Source organism: Podarcis tiliguerta (genome assembly GCF_965153285.1).
Source record: "Podarcis tiliguerta genome assembly, chromosome: 17".
Classification (NCBI taxonomy): domain Eukaryota; kingdom Metazoa; phylum Chordata; class Lepidosauria; order Squamata; family Lacertidae; genus Podarcis; species Podarcis tiliguerta.
The window spans coordinates 26,580,228-26,596,236 of NC_139550.1; the positions used below are offsets into that span (position 1 = coordinate 26,580,228).

At 44.5% G+C, this 16,009-nt stretch overlaps 1 protein-coding gene across 7 annotated transcripts in view; it reads right to left on the reverse strand.

The window, feature by feature from the left end:
* MLLT3 (MLLT3 super elongation complex subunit) overlaps positions 1–16,009 on the reverse strand; it is a 155,688-nt gene that overhangs the window by 37,460 nt on the left and 102,219 nt on the right. For all 7 annotated transcript variants that reach the window (XM_083420101.1, XM_083420105.1, XM_083420100.1 and 4 more), the window contains one exon: positions 14,631–15,239. In XM_083420101.1, the coding sequence (XP_083276227.1) occupies positions 14,631–15,239 (609 nt within the window). The remainder of the gene's footprint in view (positions 1–14,630; positions 15,240–16,009) is intronic.

Here is a 16,009-nt window from a genome sequence, read left to right on the forward strand (position 1 = left end):
CTTGCAGCAAGATAACTTTACTGGCTACAACCTGTAATTTACTTGATCATTCTCTTTGGATTGTCATCTCCAAACATCTAAATGTGTATTTGGTGCATTTGGTTGACATCACAGTGAGCACAGAAACCGAAACCCCGGCCAAGAAGCAGAGGAATGATGGAGTGGCATAGCCACTGCCACATCCCAAGCAACCAATGGCAATGCTAGGCTGGTGCAAAAATCGAGACAGATGGGGGAACCCACCAGCCAGGAGCTGGTGTAGCAATTAAGCCCAATGCTATTAAGCGATGGCAATACAGCTTGGAATCCAGTCAAACCAGGCCAGTTCATCCCTCCCTGACACTACCTTGGAATTTCTGCAGGCTATTCTGGTGGGACTTCCACACACACTGACCCTTTGGGGTAGGTGAATTCCTCTGTGGATGAGTGACTGTGCAGCCAGTGGCTAAAAGGAGCTGCTCTGGGTTGGGCAGAAGATCATCTCTGCCCCATCCTTACGTTCCTACATGGCAGATTGGGCCTCTAATACTTCCATATGGATCCACAACCGGGACAGGGCACCTCACGGATGGAGGCCCAATGCAGACTTGCAGGCCACCCTATCTGGCTCTTGGGATACTCTACAGATGAGACACTGTCCCAAGAAGCAACTCCTACAAGCCCCACTGTGCTGGTCCCGGGGGGTTACCAGGCAGCGTGGTCCGAGTCCAGTCTGAGGTCAAGGGTGTGGTATGGAGGCTGTCCGTCAAGGCTGAAGCTGGGTCCAAGGCAAGGAGTCAGATGGGGTCAGGAACTCTGGCAGACGAGCAGGACAGGGTGCCGGCAGAAACAGATTACCAACAATGTTGCTCCTGCAACCTGGGACTGGGCTGGCTGGCTTTTATCTGCTCTGAGGCATAGGGCGGCCCCGGTCTACAGGTGACTCACCTCTACTGGCCTGGAGGCGAGCACTCCTCCTGCGAGAACTTAGTTCCCTCCACCTCTCTGCCCTGAGCCTCTGCAGCTCAGGAGAGGCTGGAGGGTTACTGGACCGAGAGGCAACCTCAGCTTCCCCTGACGGGGCTGAGAGTGGAGCACCTGCAGGCAATGGGTCCTCCATCCCCTCCAGAGCCAGAGCAGATTCAGCTGGTGTCTGCTCCTGAGGATCCGGCACAGGTGAGGACCCTTGAGGCTCAAACCCCATCCCTGGCTCAGCTGGGGACTCCTATGCAGGCTGGGATTCCTCAGGTTCAGCCTCTGAATCTGATTCCCAGGCCATCGCACCACTTTGCATCCTCCTGGCTGGAATGAGTCCCTTGAACTCTGACAATCCTCCTTCTTTGCCAGGATGGAGAATAAGGGAAGACGTGTGAGAGCGAAGAAACTAGCCTAGCGGAACAAAAGTAGCATTCACTTATTGCTCTGCTCAGTTTTGCCTCGGTCCCCACCCATGTGGCACTTGGGCTGACAAAAGTTCTCGATCCTTATTTACGAGATGACGCCCCTGACTTTCATTCTCCCTGTTTCAGGGAGGTGTGTTGATAGAAAAGCAAGAAAACAGAACACCGCTCCCGTCTTCTCTCGGCCACAGTTATTTTCATAAGCCGCAGGTTCAGCCTGAAATAATCCATAAGGGGATCCGAGGTTTCAAATTTTCCACTTTACAAAACAGTTAGCCCCTTGTGTAAATACTGCAAGACCCACCACCACCGTTCTTGATCAGGCAGACGGCGAAAACAAGGCCAAGCATTTTGTTATCATGCAGCTACATGGGGCAGTATAGGAAACTGGCAGGCGTTTTTTCCCCATGAAATCAAACATCCTGTGATTGAAGTTTTGTACAGCTCTTTAAAAAAGATAAAGGCAGAGCTTTTAGAGTTTTAAGTGGACCGAGCTACTCTCCCACTGCCTCAATAGCCATAAATTTTACACCTTTCCTTCCCTCCCGCCCTTTGCCTTGTTCCTGTACACACTTCAGATGAGAGCCAACTAAAGTCACAGCATGGAATTTTGACCTGCCTGAATACACAAGCGCTTCTGGATGGCTTTGCTAGCTCATATAAATGTTACTCGTACCTTAAAGGATCTACCACAGTGGTTAATATCCGGATTGCTGCTGAGATTAATGCTTAACATCCTCAAATGTCAAGGATATCATATATATACAAACACACACACACACACAGTGGTGCCCCGCAAGACGAATGCCTCGCAAGACGGAAAACCCGCTAGACGAAAGGGTTTTCCGTTTTGGAGGTGCTTCGCCAAACGAATTTCCTATGGGCTTGCTTCGCAAGACGAAAATGTCTAGCGAGTTCCTGCGGGGTTTTTTCCTCCCCCCCCTTTTCCCCAAGCCGCTAAGCCGCTTAACAGCTGATCCGCTAAGCCGCTTAACAGCTGATCCGCTAAGCCCACTAAGCCGCTAATAGCGCTAATCCGCTAAGCCGCTAATGGGCTTGCTTCGCAAGACAAAAAAAACCGCAAGACGAAGAGACTCGCGGAACGGATTCTTTTCGTCTTGCGAGGCACCACTGTGTGTATATATATATATATATATATATATATGCTTTCGTAGATTTTCACGGGTACAGGAATGCAGGTTTTGGTGTCCTCGGGTGTCTTCCCGTGTAAAAGTTGGGGTGTCTAGGCGACGTTTCGACGAGGTCTCACTCGTCATCTTCAGGCTGGTGCTTTCGGCTTCTTGTTACTGGAACAGAGCAGGATCTTAGTGTTTGAGTTCCTATAAATACTGTTGAGGAGGTGTGGTGTATAGCCTCCAATGTTCTGGGCAGAGAGGAGGTTCCCAGGCTAGTGTGCCTTTTCTTCTTTTGTTCCTTAATTACTTGAGGGATATCTTGAGTGATTTCTTGAGTGATTTCCTGAATCCCACTTAGGTGGGTCATTAGGTGTGGATTAGTTGCTAAAGCCTTCGTGTCTTGAACTCTTGAACTTTGTGAAGAGTTTTTCTGAGAAGATGGCTGTACTGCACTTGGTTGTGCTCTGGCTTGGCTTCGTGTATAGGGGCGAGCTGTGGTTTTGTGGCCTGTGCCAGCCAGATCTGTGTAGGGATTGCAGGGGGGTGCAGCATCCGGAGGTGCCACCCTGGTTTGGCTACTGGATGGTGTCTGTAATTTATCTGTGGAGAGGGTCTGGGTTTGGGTCTGGTGTGGTTGATTGGTGATGGCGTTCTGTGTGCCTCTGGATCTGGTGTCAGATTTTGTGGGGAGGGCTAATTTCCAGATGTCTGGCAAGCGGGATGTGTCGTCACGCTTGTTCATGTTGTGAGGGTGTTTCTCTATCTCGATGGCTTCCATGATTATTCTCTTGTGGTGATGTTCCATGTTAAAGAGCAATTTGGAATCTGCAAAATTAATTTCGTGTCCTGTTTCTTTCATGTGTTGGAAAAGAGAGGAAGTTTTTTCTTCTTTTTTGACGGCATTCTTGTGTTCTGCGATACGTGCATTTATTCGTCTGTTTGTTTGTCCAATGTACGTGGCTGGGCAGACTTTGCAGGGTATTTCATAGACCCCTTGGTTTTCCAACTGAATTTTATCCTTGGGGTTTCTGAGGATATTGGCTATTTTTTGGTTGGTGCAAAAGGCTGTTTTGATATTGTGTTTATGGAGGATTTTGCTAATTTTATCTGTAGTGCCCTTGATATAAGGAAGGAGGGCTATGCCATTGTTTTCTTCTGTGTCTTGGTTTTTGGGGGGTGTTTCTTTTTGGATTAGCTTCGTAACCCTGTTTTGCTGGTATCCATTGGCAATTAACACATTTGAGAGATTCTGTAACTCAGTTGTCAAGTGGTCTTCGTCAGCCAGGCGTTTGGTTCTGGAGATGAGAGTCTTGGCTACGGAGTTTATTTGTGCAGGGTGGTGGTGTGATTGTGCATGTAAGTAGCGGTTGGTGTGTGTTTTTTTCCGGTAGATAGTGTGTCCTAGGGAGCCATCAGGTTTTTTGTAGATTAGGACGTCAAGGAAGGGAAGTTGGTTGTTGGCTTCTATTTCCATAGTGAATTGTATTTTGGGGTGTAGGCTGTTGAGATGTGTGAGGAAGCTATCCAGTTTTTCCTTCCCGTGTGGCCAAATTACAAAGGTATCGTCAACATATCTGAGCCAAAGTTTGGGTTTGTGTTCTGACTTGTCTAAAGCATTGGTTTCAAAGTGTTCCATGTACAGGTTAGCGATGACCGGTGAGAGGGGTGATCCCATAGGTGCTCCTTCTATCTGTTTGTATCTTTGTCCATTGTGGATGAAGTACGTGTTGGTTAGGCAGTGGTTGGTCAGGTCCAAGATGTATTCGGGGGGATTGTATTTGTTTTGAATGGCTGTCAAGGCTTCATTAATGGGCACTTGTGTGAAGAGAGATACAACATCGAAGCTCACAAGTAGGTCATTGGGTTGTAGGTTAAAGAAGCAAAACCTACATACTTCATCCACAATGGACAAAGATACAAACAGATAGAAGGAGCACCTATGGGATCACCCCTCTCACCGGTCATCGCTAACCTGTACATGGAACACTTTGAAACCAATGCTTTAGACAAGTCAGAACACAAACCCAAACTTTGGCTCAGATATGTTGACGATACCTTTGTAATTTGGCCACACGGGAAGGAAAAACTGGATAGCTTCCTCACACATCTCAACAGCCTACACCCCAAAATACAATTCACTATGGAAATAGAAGCCAACAACCAACTTCCCTTCCTTGACGTCCTAATCTACAAAAAACCTGATGGCTCCCTAGGACACACTATCTACCGGAAAAAAACACACACCAACCGCTACTTACATGCACAATCACACCACCACCCTGCACAAATAAACTCCGTAGCCAAGACTCTCATCTCCAGAACCAAACGCCTGGCTGACGAAGACCACTTGACAACTGAGTTACAGAATCTCTCAAATGTGTTAATTGCCAATGGATACCAGCAAAACAGGGTTACGAAGCTAATCCAAAAAGAAACACCCCCCAAAAACCAAGACACAGAAGAAAACAATGGCATAGCCCTCCTTCCTTATATCAAGGGCACTACAGATAAAATTAGCAAAATCCTCCATAAACACAATATCAAAACAGCCTTTTGCACCAACCAAAAAATAGCCAATATCCTCAGAAACCCCAAGGATAAAATTCAGTTGGAAAACCAAGGGGTCTATGAAATACCCTGCAAAGTCTGCCCAGCCACGTACATTGGACAAACAAACAGACGAATAAATGCACGTATCGCAGAACACAAGAATGCCGTCAAAAAAGAAGAAAAAACTTCCTCTCTTTTCCAACACATGAAAGAAACAGGACACGAAATTAATTTTGCAGATTCCAAATTGCTCTTTAACATGGAACATCACCACAAGAGAATAATCATGGAAGCCATCGAGATAGAGAAACACCCTCACAACATGAACAAGCGTGACGACACATCCCGCTTGCCAGACATCTGGAAATTAGCCCTCCCCACAAAATCTGACACCAGATCCAGAGGCACACAGAACGCCATCACCAATCAACCACACCAGACCCAAACCCAGACCCTCTCCACAGATAAATTACAGACACCATCCAGTAGCCAAACCAGGGTGGCACCTCCGGATGCTGCACCCCCCTGCAATCCCTACACAGATCTGGCTGGCACAGGCCACAAAACCACAGCTCGCCCCTATACACGAAGCCAAGCCAGAGCACAACCAAGTGCAGTACAGCCATCTTCTCAGAAAAACTCTTCACAAAGTTCAAGAGTTCAAGACACGAAGGCTTTAGCAACTAATCCACACCTAATGACCCACCTAAGTGGGATTCAGGAAATCACTCAAGAAATCACTCAAGATATCCCTCAAGTAATTAAGGAACAAAAGAAGAAAAGGCACACTAGCCTGGGAACCTCCTCTCTGCCCAGAACATTGGAGGCTATACACCACACCTCCTCAACAGTATTTATAGGAACTCAAACACTAAGATCCTGCTCTGTTCCAGTAACAAGAAGCCGAAAGCACCAGCCTGAAGATGACGAGTGAGACCTCGTCGAAACGTCGCCTAGACACCCCAACTTTTACACGGGAAGACACCCGAGGACACCAAAACCTGCATATATATATATATATATATATGTAACCGTGTGCATAGTTTAGATAAAAGTAGGAAAACGTTTGAGATTTGTTTTTGCCAGGAAACATACACAAGGAAAACCTTAAATGTCTAGAGTAACAGTGTGGTAGTGCAACTGAACTCAAGATTTGTGGTATCTAGACATAATGGACAGAGATTATTGATTAGATGAGCATGCTAGTATCCATACCTACAGGTAATTTGCTTCTGGGTTATATTAACCATTACATTTCTGCTAATTAAAAGCATGTTTACATTTCCACGTAGGATAAAGGCAGCATATTCCACGATACGCAGTTAAAAGTCACTCAATGTTTCTACTCAGCAGAGAGTGACAGCTGCATCTGGAAATTGCGGCAACAGAAGTCCATTTCAGAATTACCACTGAACGGCCGTGCCTTTACTATCCGAAGCGGCAAAAGAAGTCGGCAGCAGTTTTCTATACCTGACCATTGAAAAATGTTGCTATTGGGAAGTTCAGTTCTCGTCTAAGAAACGCAACGTCGTTTTTCTTACAAACTGTAAAGCTATTTTGGCTGCATCAATATCCTCAACATGCTTGTTGATTAACCGTTTCTCTAAATGCCAGTATTTTGGCTAAAACTTTCATAAAGAAAGTGTAGCTTGTCTGTGCTTACAAATGGTTTGCCTCCAAGATCTCTGTGTGGGTGAGCATCAGATGCATTTCAAAGCGCGGAACGGAAACATCCTTTAGCCCTAGTTGTAACTGAGTTAGGGCCATGGTATAAAAACGAAAAGAGGCAATTTCAGCCACATCCTTTCTGTGTTTTACAACCTTTGCCCCACACTAAGAGAAACAGTCGTTAAAGACCCACCTTAGAAATAAAACGAAAGACCACCTTCTGTCTGCAAGTAGCTTTCATCATGGGAAAACCTAATGATGGTTCCTCTAGCAAGCTATTTATTGCTTGGCTCCAGACAGTATAAACTGTCTATGAATGAGGCTGCAAGGGAGTCAAAACTTACTCGGCTTTTGAGCACCCTGTGAAATCCCACCAGATTTCTAGCAACGTGTTTATTCTCAACAACTCCTTTATGCGATGGGATAATTTTAATTTACCTCTTCTGGACAAGAGGTGCCATTAAAAAACAAATTCTGCTGAAATGTAGCCTGTCTCTGCAGCATGAGTTTTAATCAGCATTTTACACTGGTCAGAGCGGCAAAGAAAATTGTCGGGTGCATAACCTTTAGCGTCATTTTTAGATGTTTAGTGTTAAAAAAAGGTAGCGTCAGAATCTTCTCTCTAAAAATATTTAATTTTAAAAGGGTAAGTAATACGTAACTTCTGTAAGTCTTTTTAAAGCAACATTAGAAAATTATTTCTTGAAAATAAAAATCAAGAACAGTAAAAGTGATCTAGAAGTATGCTTTATCTTAAAAACAAAATATTTCTGCTGTTAACAAAGCCATGTAGCTCATAAGTCTTCAAACACTTAGGATGCAACCCAACACCCCTTACTTGTGAGTAACCCCCACAGAACACAATGAGACTTGTTTCTGAATACACATGTATAAGGACTGCGCTGTAAATCTATTAATTACTTTATCTTGTCCTAGCGCAATACACGCCTCCAGATCAGAATCAGACCACAACAGTTATGCTCACCAGCCTTTCAACCCCTCAGAAGGATCAACCACAAATAAGAAAATAAAAAACACACCATGCCTTCAATTCTTTCATTTTAAAACTTTGAAGGTGCTCTGCATTAAATCCCCTGGGCCTATTTGTCTGCAATTTGGCAGGTTTAATCTGCTCTGGAAGCGCTCGTGTGTCTGTAAATTTCATCCACTTTGGCCAAAATGTGAAAACACACACACACATATGTATATCTTGTGAATTTAAATAAGCCCAGGGCAGGAAAAACAGTAGTGCAATTTTATTATCTGAAAACATTGAAAAGCAATTCCAACGCAGAGGAATTTTGGGAAAGATCTCTACTTTAAAAAGGGTTGTAGGAAGACAAATGTCTTCAGTAAGTGCTGAAAAGATAGCAGACACTTTTCCTCTCTAATATTTAATGGGAAGGGATTCCAAAGGGTTGGGACCATACCACTAAAGGCCCAATTCCTAGACTGTGTGAAATGGACCACATGAGAAGATGGAGTTCCTCAACTTAGCTGGATATATCAATTGGATATATACAGGATGAGACAATATTTCAGGTATCCTGGTTCCAAGCTATGCAGGACTTTAAAAACCCAAACTAGGTATGGTGAATAATAATAATAATTATTAATAATAATTTTATTGTTTCTACCTCACCCATCTGGCTGGGTTGCCCCAGGCACCCTGGGTGGCTTCCAACACACACAAATACATAATAAAATATCAAAAATATCAAGAACTTCCTGATACAGGGCTGCCTTCAGATGTCTTCTAAAAGTTGTATAGTTTTGTTGTTTCTTTTTTTCCCTTTTCCCAATGAATAGCATACAGTGGTACCTCGGGTTACATATGCTTCAGGTTACATACGCTTCAGGTTACAAACTCCGCTAACCCAGAAATAGTGCTTCAGGTTAAGAACTTTGCTTCAGGATGAGAACAGAAATTGTGCTCCAGAGGCGCGGCAGCGGCAGGAGGCCCCATTAGCTAAAGTGGTGCTTCAGGTTAAGAATAGTTTCAGCTTAAGAACGGACCTCCAGAATAAATTAAGTACGTAACCAGAGGTACCACTGTATTATATATTTTATCTATTGAATAATTTTGAAGAGAAATATAAAAGAGCACACCCCACTTTTAAGATGCCGTTAAAATGTGCTGAGTGGTGTTTCTAAATATAATAATCTATAGAAGTTAATTTTTTCCTGGGCTGCTCAACAGGGCAGTTTATTTGTCTAATTCATAGCCTGCTTTGAATCTGGTGCTTCCCAGGATCTTATGCTCATTTTTCTGGGAGTAAGGCTGCCATCTTTAATCCCATTCACCTGGGGATCAATCCTACAGAATTTGAGTGGGTGCTTAGGATTGTGCTGCAAATCAATGGGATTTATTTTTGAACAGATATAGGATTATGTTAATCTCTCTCCCTCTCTAATCCTATTTTGTAAAGCAATTAAAAACTATTCTGCAGTCACCAGCTGATTTTGACAATAAACTACTATATGTGGTGCACGTATTTTTATACCTTCAGGGTTGGCAAGTTTTTTGCTTTGTTGTAAAACATCAGGACTGTAGTGTTGCAGTTAAAGAAGAGGAGGGATGCCTTTCTGGCTTTGCACATGCTTATTTTTCTTTACATGAATGTTTGTTTTTGTTCTTTTAACAGGAATGGAATTATATATTTACAGGGCTGTGTGAACTGTCTTCCCATTACCCCTTTTTACCTTTTTAACAGTCCTATAAGTTAACCTAGGCAACCTCCGAGGGCCTTCTGGCGGTTTCCTCATTGCGAGAAGTGAAGGTACAGGGAACCAGGCAGAGGGCCTTCTCGGTGGTGGCACCCGCCTCCTGCCAGATGTCAAGGAGCTTCACAATATTCCAAAATACCCGAAGAAGCGTTTCCACCCCCATCATTCAGCCCAGACACAGAGGTCCAGCACCGAGGGCCTTCTGGCGGTTCACTCACTGTGAGAAGTGAAGGTACAGGGAACCAGGCAGAGGGCCATCTCTTCTAAAAAGACTTTTCAGGCGTCTTCTATATCTGAAGTTGGCCCTATATAGGGAAGCTTTTAGTGTTCAACTGTTTACTATGCTTTATAAAGTGTTGCAAGTGGCTGGGGCAACACAGTCAGATGGGTAGCATGAAAAAGAAGTATGTGCGGGTATACTGGGCCAGGAAATCTTGTTGGCTTTGTTGCTTTGCCCATATCGCACATATCACCAAACAAGATTTGAGTGTCCTTCAATTTCTATGTAAATCAGCCTTTTGGACAATTAGAACTTTTCACTGAACTGGAAGCTTATTTTAAAATGTCTATATTCTACCTGTCACTAAGACATCCAAGGTAAAGGTAAAGGGACCCCTGAACATTAGGTCCAATCATGACCAACTCTGGGGTTGCAGTGCTCATCTCGCTTTATTGGCCGAGGGATGTGGCCAGCATGACTAAGCCGCTTCTGGCAAACAAGAGCAGCACACGGAAATGCCGTTTACCTTCCCACAAGAGCGGTACCTATTTATCTACCATATTTTTCGTTCTATAGGACGCACATTTTCCCCTCCAAAAATTAAGGGGAAATGTGTGTGCATCCTATAGAGCGAATGCAGGCTGCGCCGCTAAGCCCAAACCCAGAACAGGAAGACGGAGCACTGCGGAGCGCTCCCTCTCGCTGTTCTAGCTTGGGGATGGCTGAGCGCAAAGCCTTTCCAGGGCAGCGGGGTGCCTTCACCCCGCTGTCCTGGAGAAGCTAGGAAGGCTGTTCCCAAGCCAGAACAGCGAGACGGAGGGACAGTGGGGACCGCTGCGCGCACAGCCTCTCCAGGGCAGCGGGGTGTCTTCACCCCGCTGTCCTGCAGAAGCTAGCAATGCTGTTTCCAAGCCAGAACAGCAAGACAGTGGGGGAAAGCAGTGGCGGTGGGGGAAAGCAGCGATTCCCCCCACCGCCAGCCTCACAAGCTCTGGTGAATGTACCTTGAACGCACCTTGTTTTAGAGGGGGAAAACAAGGAAAAAAAATTTTCCCCTGTTCTCCCCCTCCTATGGTCCGGTGCATCCTATGGAGCGAAAAATACGGTACTTGCACTTTGACATGCTTTCGAACTGCTAGGTTAGCAGGAGCAGGGACAGAGTAACGGGAGCTCACCGCGTCGTGGGGATTCGAACCGCCAACCTTCTGATCAGCAAGTCCTAGGCTCTGTGGTTTAACCCACAGTGCCACCCGTGTCCCGACATCAAAGGTAGCTTGCAACAAATACAGTCATACCTCGGGTTACAGACGCTTCAGGTTGCTTTTTTTGGGTTACGGACCGCCGAAACCCAGAAGTACTGGAATGGGTTACTTCCAGGTTTCGGCAATCGCGCATGTGCAAAAGCGCTAAAACACACTTTGCTCATGCGCAGAAGCACCAAATCGCAACCTGTGCGTGCGCAGACGCGCCGCTGCGTGTTACGAATGCTGCGGGTTGCGAACGTGCATCCCACATGGATCACATTCGTAACCTGAGCATCCACTGTACTACTTAAAAGCAGCACTAATCCAAAAAAATGAGCATCACCATTCAAACAAATTCAAACAGCTCTCCTCAAATACACCAGCTGGGAACAGCCATGTCAGCACAGCTACCTGAATACCAGTGAATAATGGAGCCAAACAGACCTGTTGGAAAAGGGAATTCCAGAGCCTAGGAGCAATAGGAGAGAGGTCCTCCAGACAAGCTATTTATCCTTTATCCACCCGGCGTGCACAAAGCTTACACAGAGGTTAGATTATAACCACTCATTATTTGTTCCAATTTGTTTGTGATGTTACATGACCATGATCAACTGTTCTGATTTCCTTGTGGGATGCTTATATGTTTTCCTGTTGGTCATTTGTTCATCCCACACTTTCCAGTTGATGTGCTAGGGCAGCAGAGTACTTTAATACACTGTAATTGCACAAACCTAAATTTCCTGTAGGGACGTGGGTGGCGCTGTGGGTTAAACCACGTAGCCTAGGAATTACTGATCAGAAGGTTGACAGTTCAAATCCCTGTGACGGGGTGAGCTCCCGTTGCTCGGTCCCAGCTCCTACCAACCTAGCAGTTCGAAAGCATGTCAAAGTGCAAGTAGATAAATAGGTACCGCTCTGGTGGGAAGGTAAACGGCATTTCCATGTGCTGCTCTGGTTTGTCGGAAGCGGCTTAGTCATGCTGGCCACATGACCCGGAAGCTGTACGCTGGCTCCCTCGGCCAATAAAGCGAGATGAACGCCGCACCCCAGAGTCGGCCACGACTGGACCTAATGGTCAGGGGTCCCTTTACCTTTAAATTTCCTGTGCTTCAATCCCTTCTACAAAATAAGTACCGAAAGTCCGCTTGAAGCACTCTGGAGATTCAGAAAGTGCTATATAACTTTTAAATATTACAACTATCAACTTTTTAAAAAGCAACAACCAGGAAAATCACCTAGTGCTAGAAGCATAGAAAAATAATCACCTAGTCTACTTTCCTAATGCAAAGACCCACCAACCCCACAAAGACTACACATTACACACCAAATTACACTTTCATAAGCAAAAAAAGAGACAGCACAGGAGTTCACCACAGAACTTATTTGTAGAGCAAATAGTTTGGATAACTAAAGTAGGCATGCAAACTTACAGAACTCAAGTCGGGTGAGATAAAGGCTTTTGATTCTCCCAGAATATTCATGATAGAGGTTAATCGGTCTGAGGTGCATCCTACAATCCTCAGTTGGCAACTCACTAAATATATTCATCTCCTTTCTGTCATAAAGAACACCTTACAACCCTGAAGTCTATGAAATGTATTCCTCTACCATACAACCATCTGTTCAGAGATTCGTGCTAAAGTACATGTGACGCTTAAAATATATTCTGCTGTTTACATTCATTTCACACTATCAAGTATCCTTATGAGGAACGGCTAAGGGAGCTGGGCATGTTTAGCCTGGAGAAGAGGAGGTTAAGGGGTGATATGATAGCCATGTTCAAATATATAAAAGGATGTAACATAGAGGAGGGAGAAAGGTTGTTTTCTGCGGCTCCAGAGAAGCGGACACGGAGCAATGGATCCAAACTGCAAGAAAGAAGATTCCACCTAAACATTAGGAAGAACTTCCTGACAGTAAGAGCTGTTCGACAGTGGAATTTGCTGCCAAGGAGTGTGGTGGAGTCTCCTTCTTTGGAGGTCTTTAAGCAGAGGCTTGACAACCATATGTCAGGAGTGCTCTGATGGTGTTTCCTGCTTGGCAGGGGGTTGGACTCGATGGCCCTTGTGGTCTCTTCCAACTCTATGATTCTATGATTCTATGATCTAAGAGCCAATTCATATTTCCCATACAAGCATGAACTTCAGAAGTATGAATCCAACACATTGCTGAATTTTACTTTGTGATGTAATGCAAGTTCAACACTCATTAATACTAGCACCAAATTATGACTTATCAGTCAGAACAGCTTAAGCCCACAGTGTCAACTGGACACACAATACTGTTCTAGACCATATGCATATTCATCTTTACCAAGCTGAGATAAGTGATGAACACACTTCTATGAATGGGTCTTGGAGGGACCCCTAGCAATTAATGATATCTTAAGCATACATGGGTGTAATGGTTCTAGGGGTTGCTCGTGTGTAAGCCGGTGCAAACACCTGGCTGGATTGACTGAGTGAACCTTTTCTGTCTGGACAGCCACTCACCCGTGGCTGTCTCAATCGCTGGCAGAATCTGTCAGTGGGCGTTTCTTAAACTTCTTCCAGCAAAGAAGCTCTTTAACGCCTAGTCTTCTCCTACTCTCTCTGTGCGAAAGCCTTCTGCGCAAGGAGGGCGTAGGCAGCGGAGGACCTCTACTCTCCCCGCTGGTCCCCGGCAAGGAGTCATGGGACCGCCTCGCCGCTTCCCCCATCTGCCCCCCTTCTCCACTGGTGCTAAGCTGATTCTCTTCCCCAGAAGATGGGCTGCCTCTCCCAATCCCGGAACGCTCTCCGGAATCCCTCTGGATTTTGCTCTCTCCCTCTGGCACTGATGGCAGTTCCCTGACAATGGGCAAGGAATTAGCATCTTGGCTAAGAACGATCCGTTGCAATCATATACAAACTTACACATCTCTTTCCCATTCAAAGCCGATTTTCAATGTATTATCCCTTTGCATGCATCAATTAGTATACGCTATAACACGTCTGCCCACAAGAAAAAAAAAATCATAAAACCCAATCTGTTTCCTGGCAGCGAGAAGCAATCACATTGAACGAACATTTCTGCAGCATTATTAATAAAGCAACAACAAACTGATGCAACTCCCGAGAGGGTCAAAAATGAAATCAGCCAAAGCATCTGCAAATGAAAGTGTGCCTACAGCCAATTTCCATGGTTTTGAATAACGAAACAGAACCTGCACACACACATAGCTGTCAACTTACAGATTTGAAAATAAGGGGCCAGCAGCCTCGAAAATAAGGGATCAGCAGCCAAAATAAGGGATCAACAATTACTTTGATAGAATACATATTTCGTTGCGTGCAGATGGCTTTAGATACCTATTAGGTCCATAAATTACCATATAGAATATATTCAACACAAAAAAACAGCAACAATTTGTTGTTGACAAAGGACAGCTGGACATAGAAAGGGCCCCATTACCTTCAGTAGCTTATTTAAGGGACATCATCAATAAGGGACAGCAGCGGGGCATGGCGCTGGGATAAGGGACTGTCCCACCAAATAAGGGGCGCTTGACAGCTATGCGCGCACACGGTGCTGCTCAACTAAACCCAGAGTAGACCCAATTAAATTAATGGACCTACCCCTGCTCTGAGTAAAACTTAGTTTGATACCACCTCTTATGTACATCCCTCTCTCTCTTTTTTTTAAGGGATAAACTGAGGAAGGGATAATAGCCATATAAAAGCCTTACTTCAGATTTCGAGGACATGTTCTCCTCCATATCGGAATCGTTAGGATCCACAATATCATCAAAGGGGGGTAATGTGGTCTTCTTCTTTTCCAGTGTCTCGCTTTCCATTTTGACTTTCCCAATCTTAAACTGAGATTTATCCTTTGTCTGTTTTCTGTCCGCCGTGGAACAAGTAAGTATCAGTGGGGGAGCACTAGAAAAACTCTTAAACAAAGCCTCCGAGCCACTTTTCCTCTTCTTTTTGGCTGCAAGATCCTCAGAATCCATCCCCGGAGGCCTTTTCGTGGGGGCTTTCTTCTCTTGTTGCTGTCCACCTGCTATGGTAAGGATGTTGTTTTCAGATTTTGGCTCCTTTGACATGGGTTTGGGTTCCTTGAAGGCCATTTTAGGAACAATTTTTTCATCCTTTAGTGGTTTGTTTTCTTTGGGTTTTTTGGAGGACTCTTTGGAAGATTTGTTATGTTCCCTGGAAGGTTCTTTGAAGGCACTTTTATGTTCTTTCGAGTCTTTAGAAGGTTTCTCCTTGTGCTCCTTAGTTAATTTATGGGGCTTTGAAAAACTGTTGCTGCTGCTACTGCTGCTGCAAGTGCTTATAATCTTACTTGGGTCCTGCAACAATGGAAACCACAAAGTTAACTTTTAATAATAATAGCAATTTTTATTCTTTTATTATTTATCTGCTGCTCATCTGTCTGGGTTGCCCCAGCAACGAGACAAAATATTAAAAACAAAATAAAATATCAATCATTAAAAACTTTCCTGAACAGGGCTGCCTTCAGATGTCTTCTAAAAGTCAAATACAGTGGTGCCTCGCAAGACAAAATTAATTTGTTCTGCAAGTTTTTTCGTCTTGTGAATTTTTCGTCTTGCGAAGCACGGTTTCCCATAGGAAATGCATTGACGGTTTCCCATAGGAATGCATTGACGGTTTTAAGAAAAGGCGCAAGACGTTTTCGTCTTGCGAAGCAAGCCCATAGGGAAATTTGTCTTGCGAAGCAACTCAAAAAACAAAAAACTCTTTCGTCTTGCGAGTTTTTCGTCTTGTGAGGCATTCGTCTTGCGAGGTACCACTATAGTTGTTTATCTGTTTGACATCTGGTGGGAGGGTGTTCCATAGAATTTTTGCCTTTGTATTTATCTACTGCATATTGCTACTGCTTACCGCTGTGTGAGGGAAAATACTATGAACAGCAAAATAGATATTTAAACAACAACAACACTATTTTATCTAACAGGTTGGTGTTATTAAATCATAGATACAGCAAACAAGAACCCAACACTCCTTAAATGGAATGTTTTATTTTAAGTTTTAGTTAACCTGCTAGATAACCCCAAGTTAAAGTTAGGTAGGTTTTCCTCTTATTGCCAAACATTTTTAA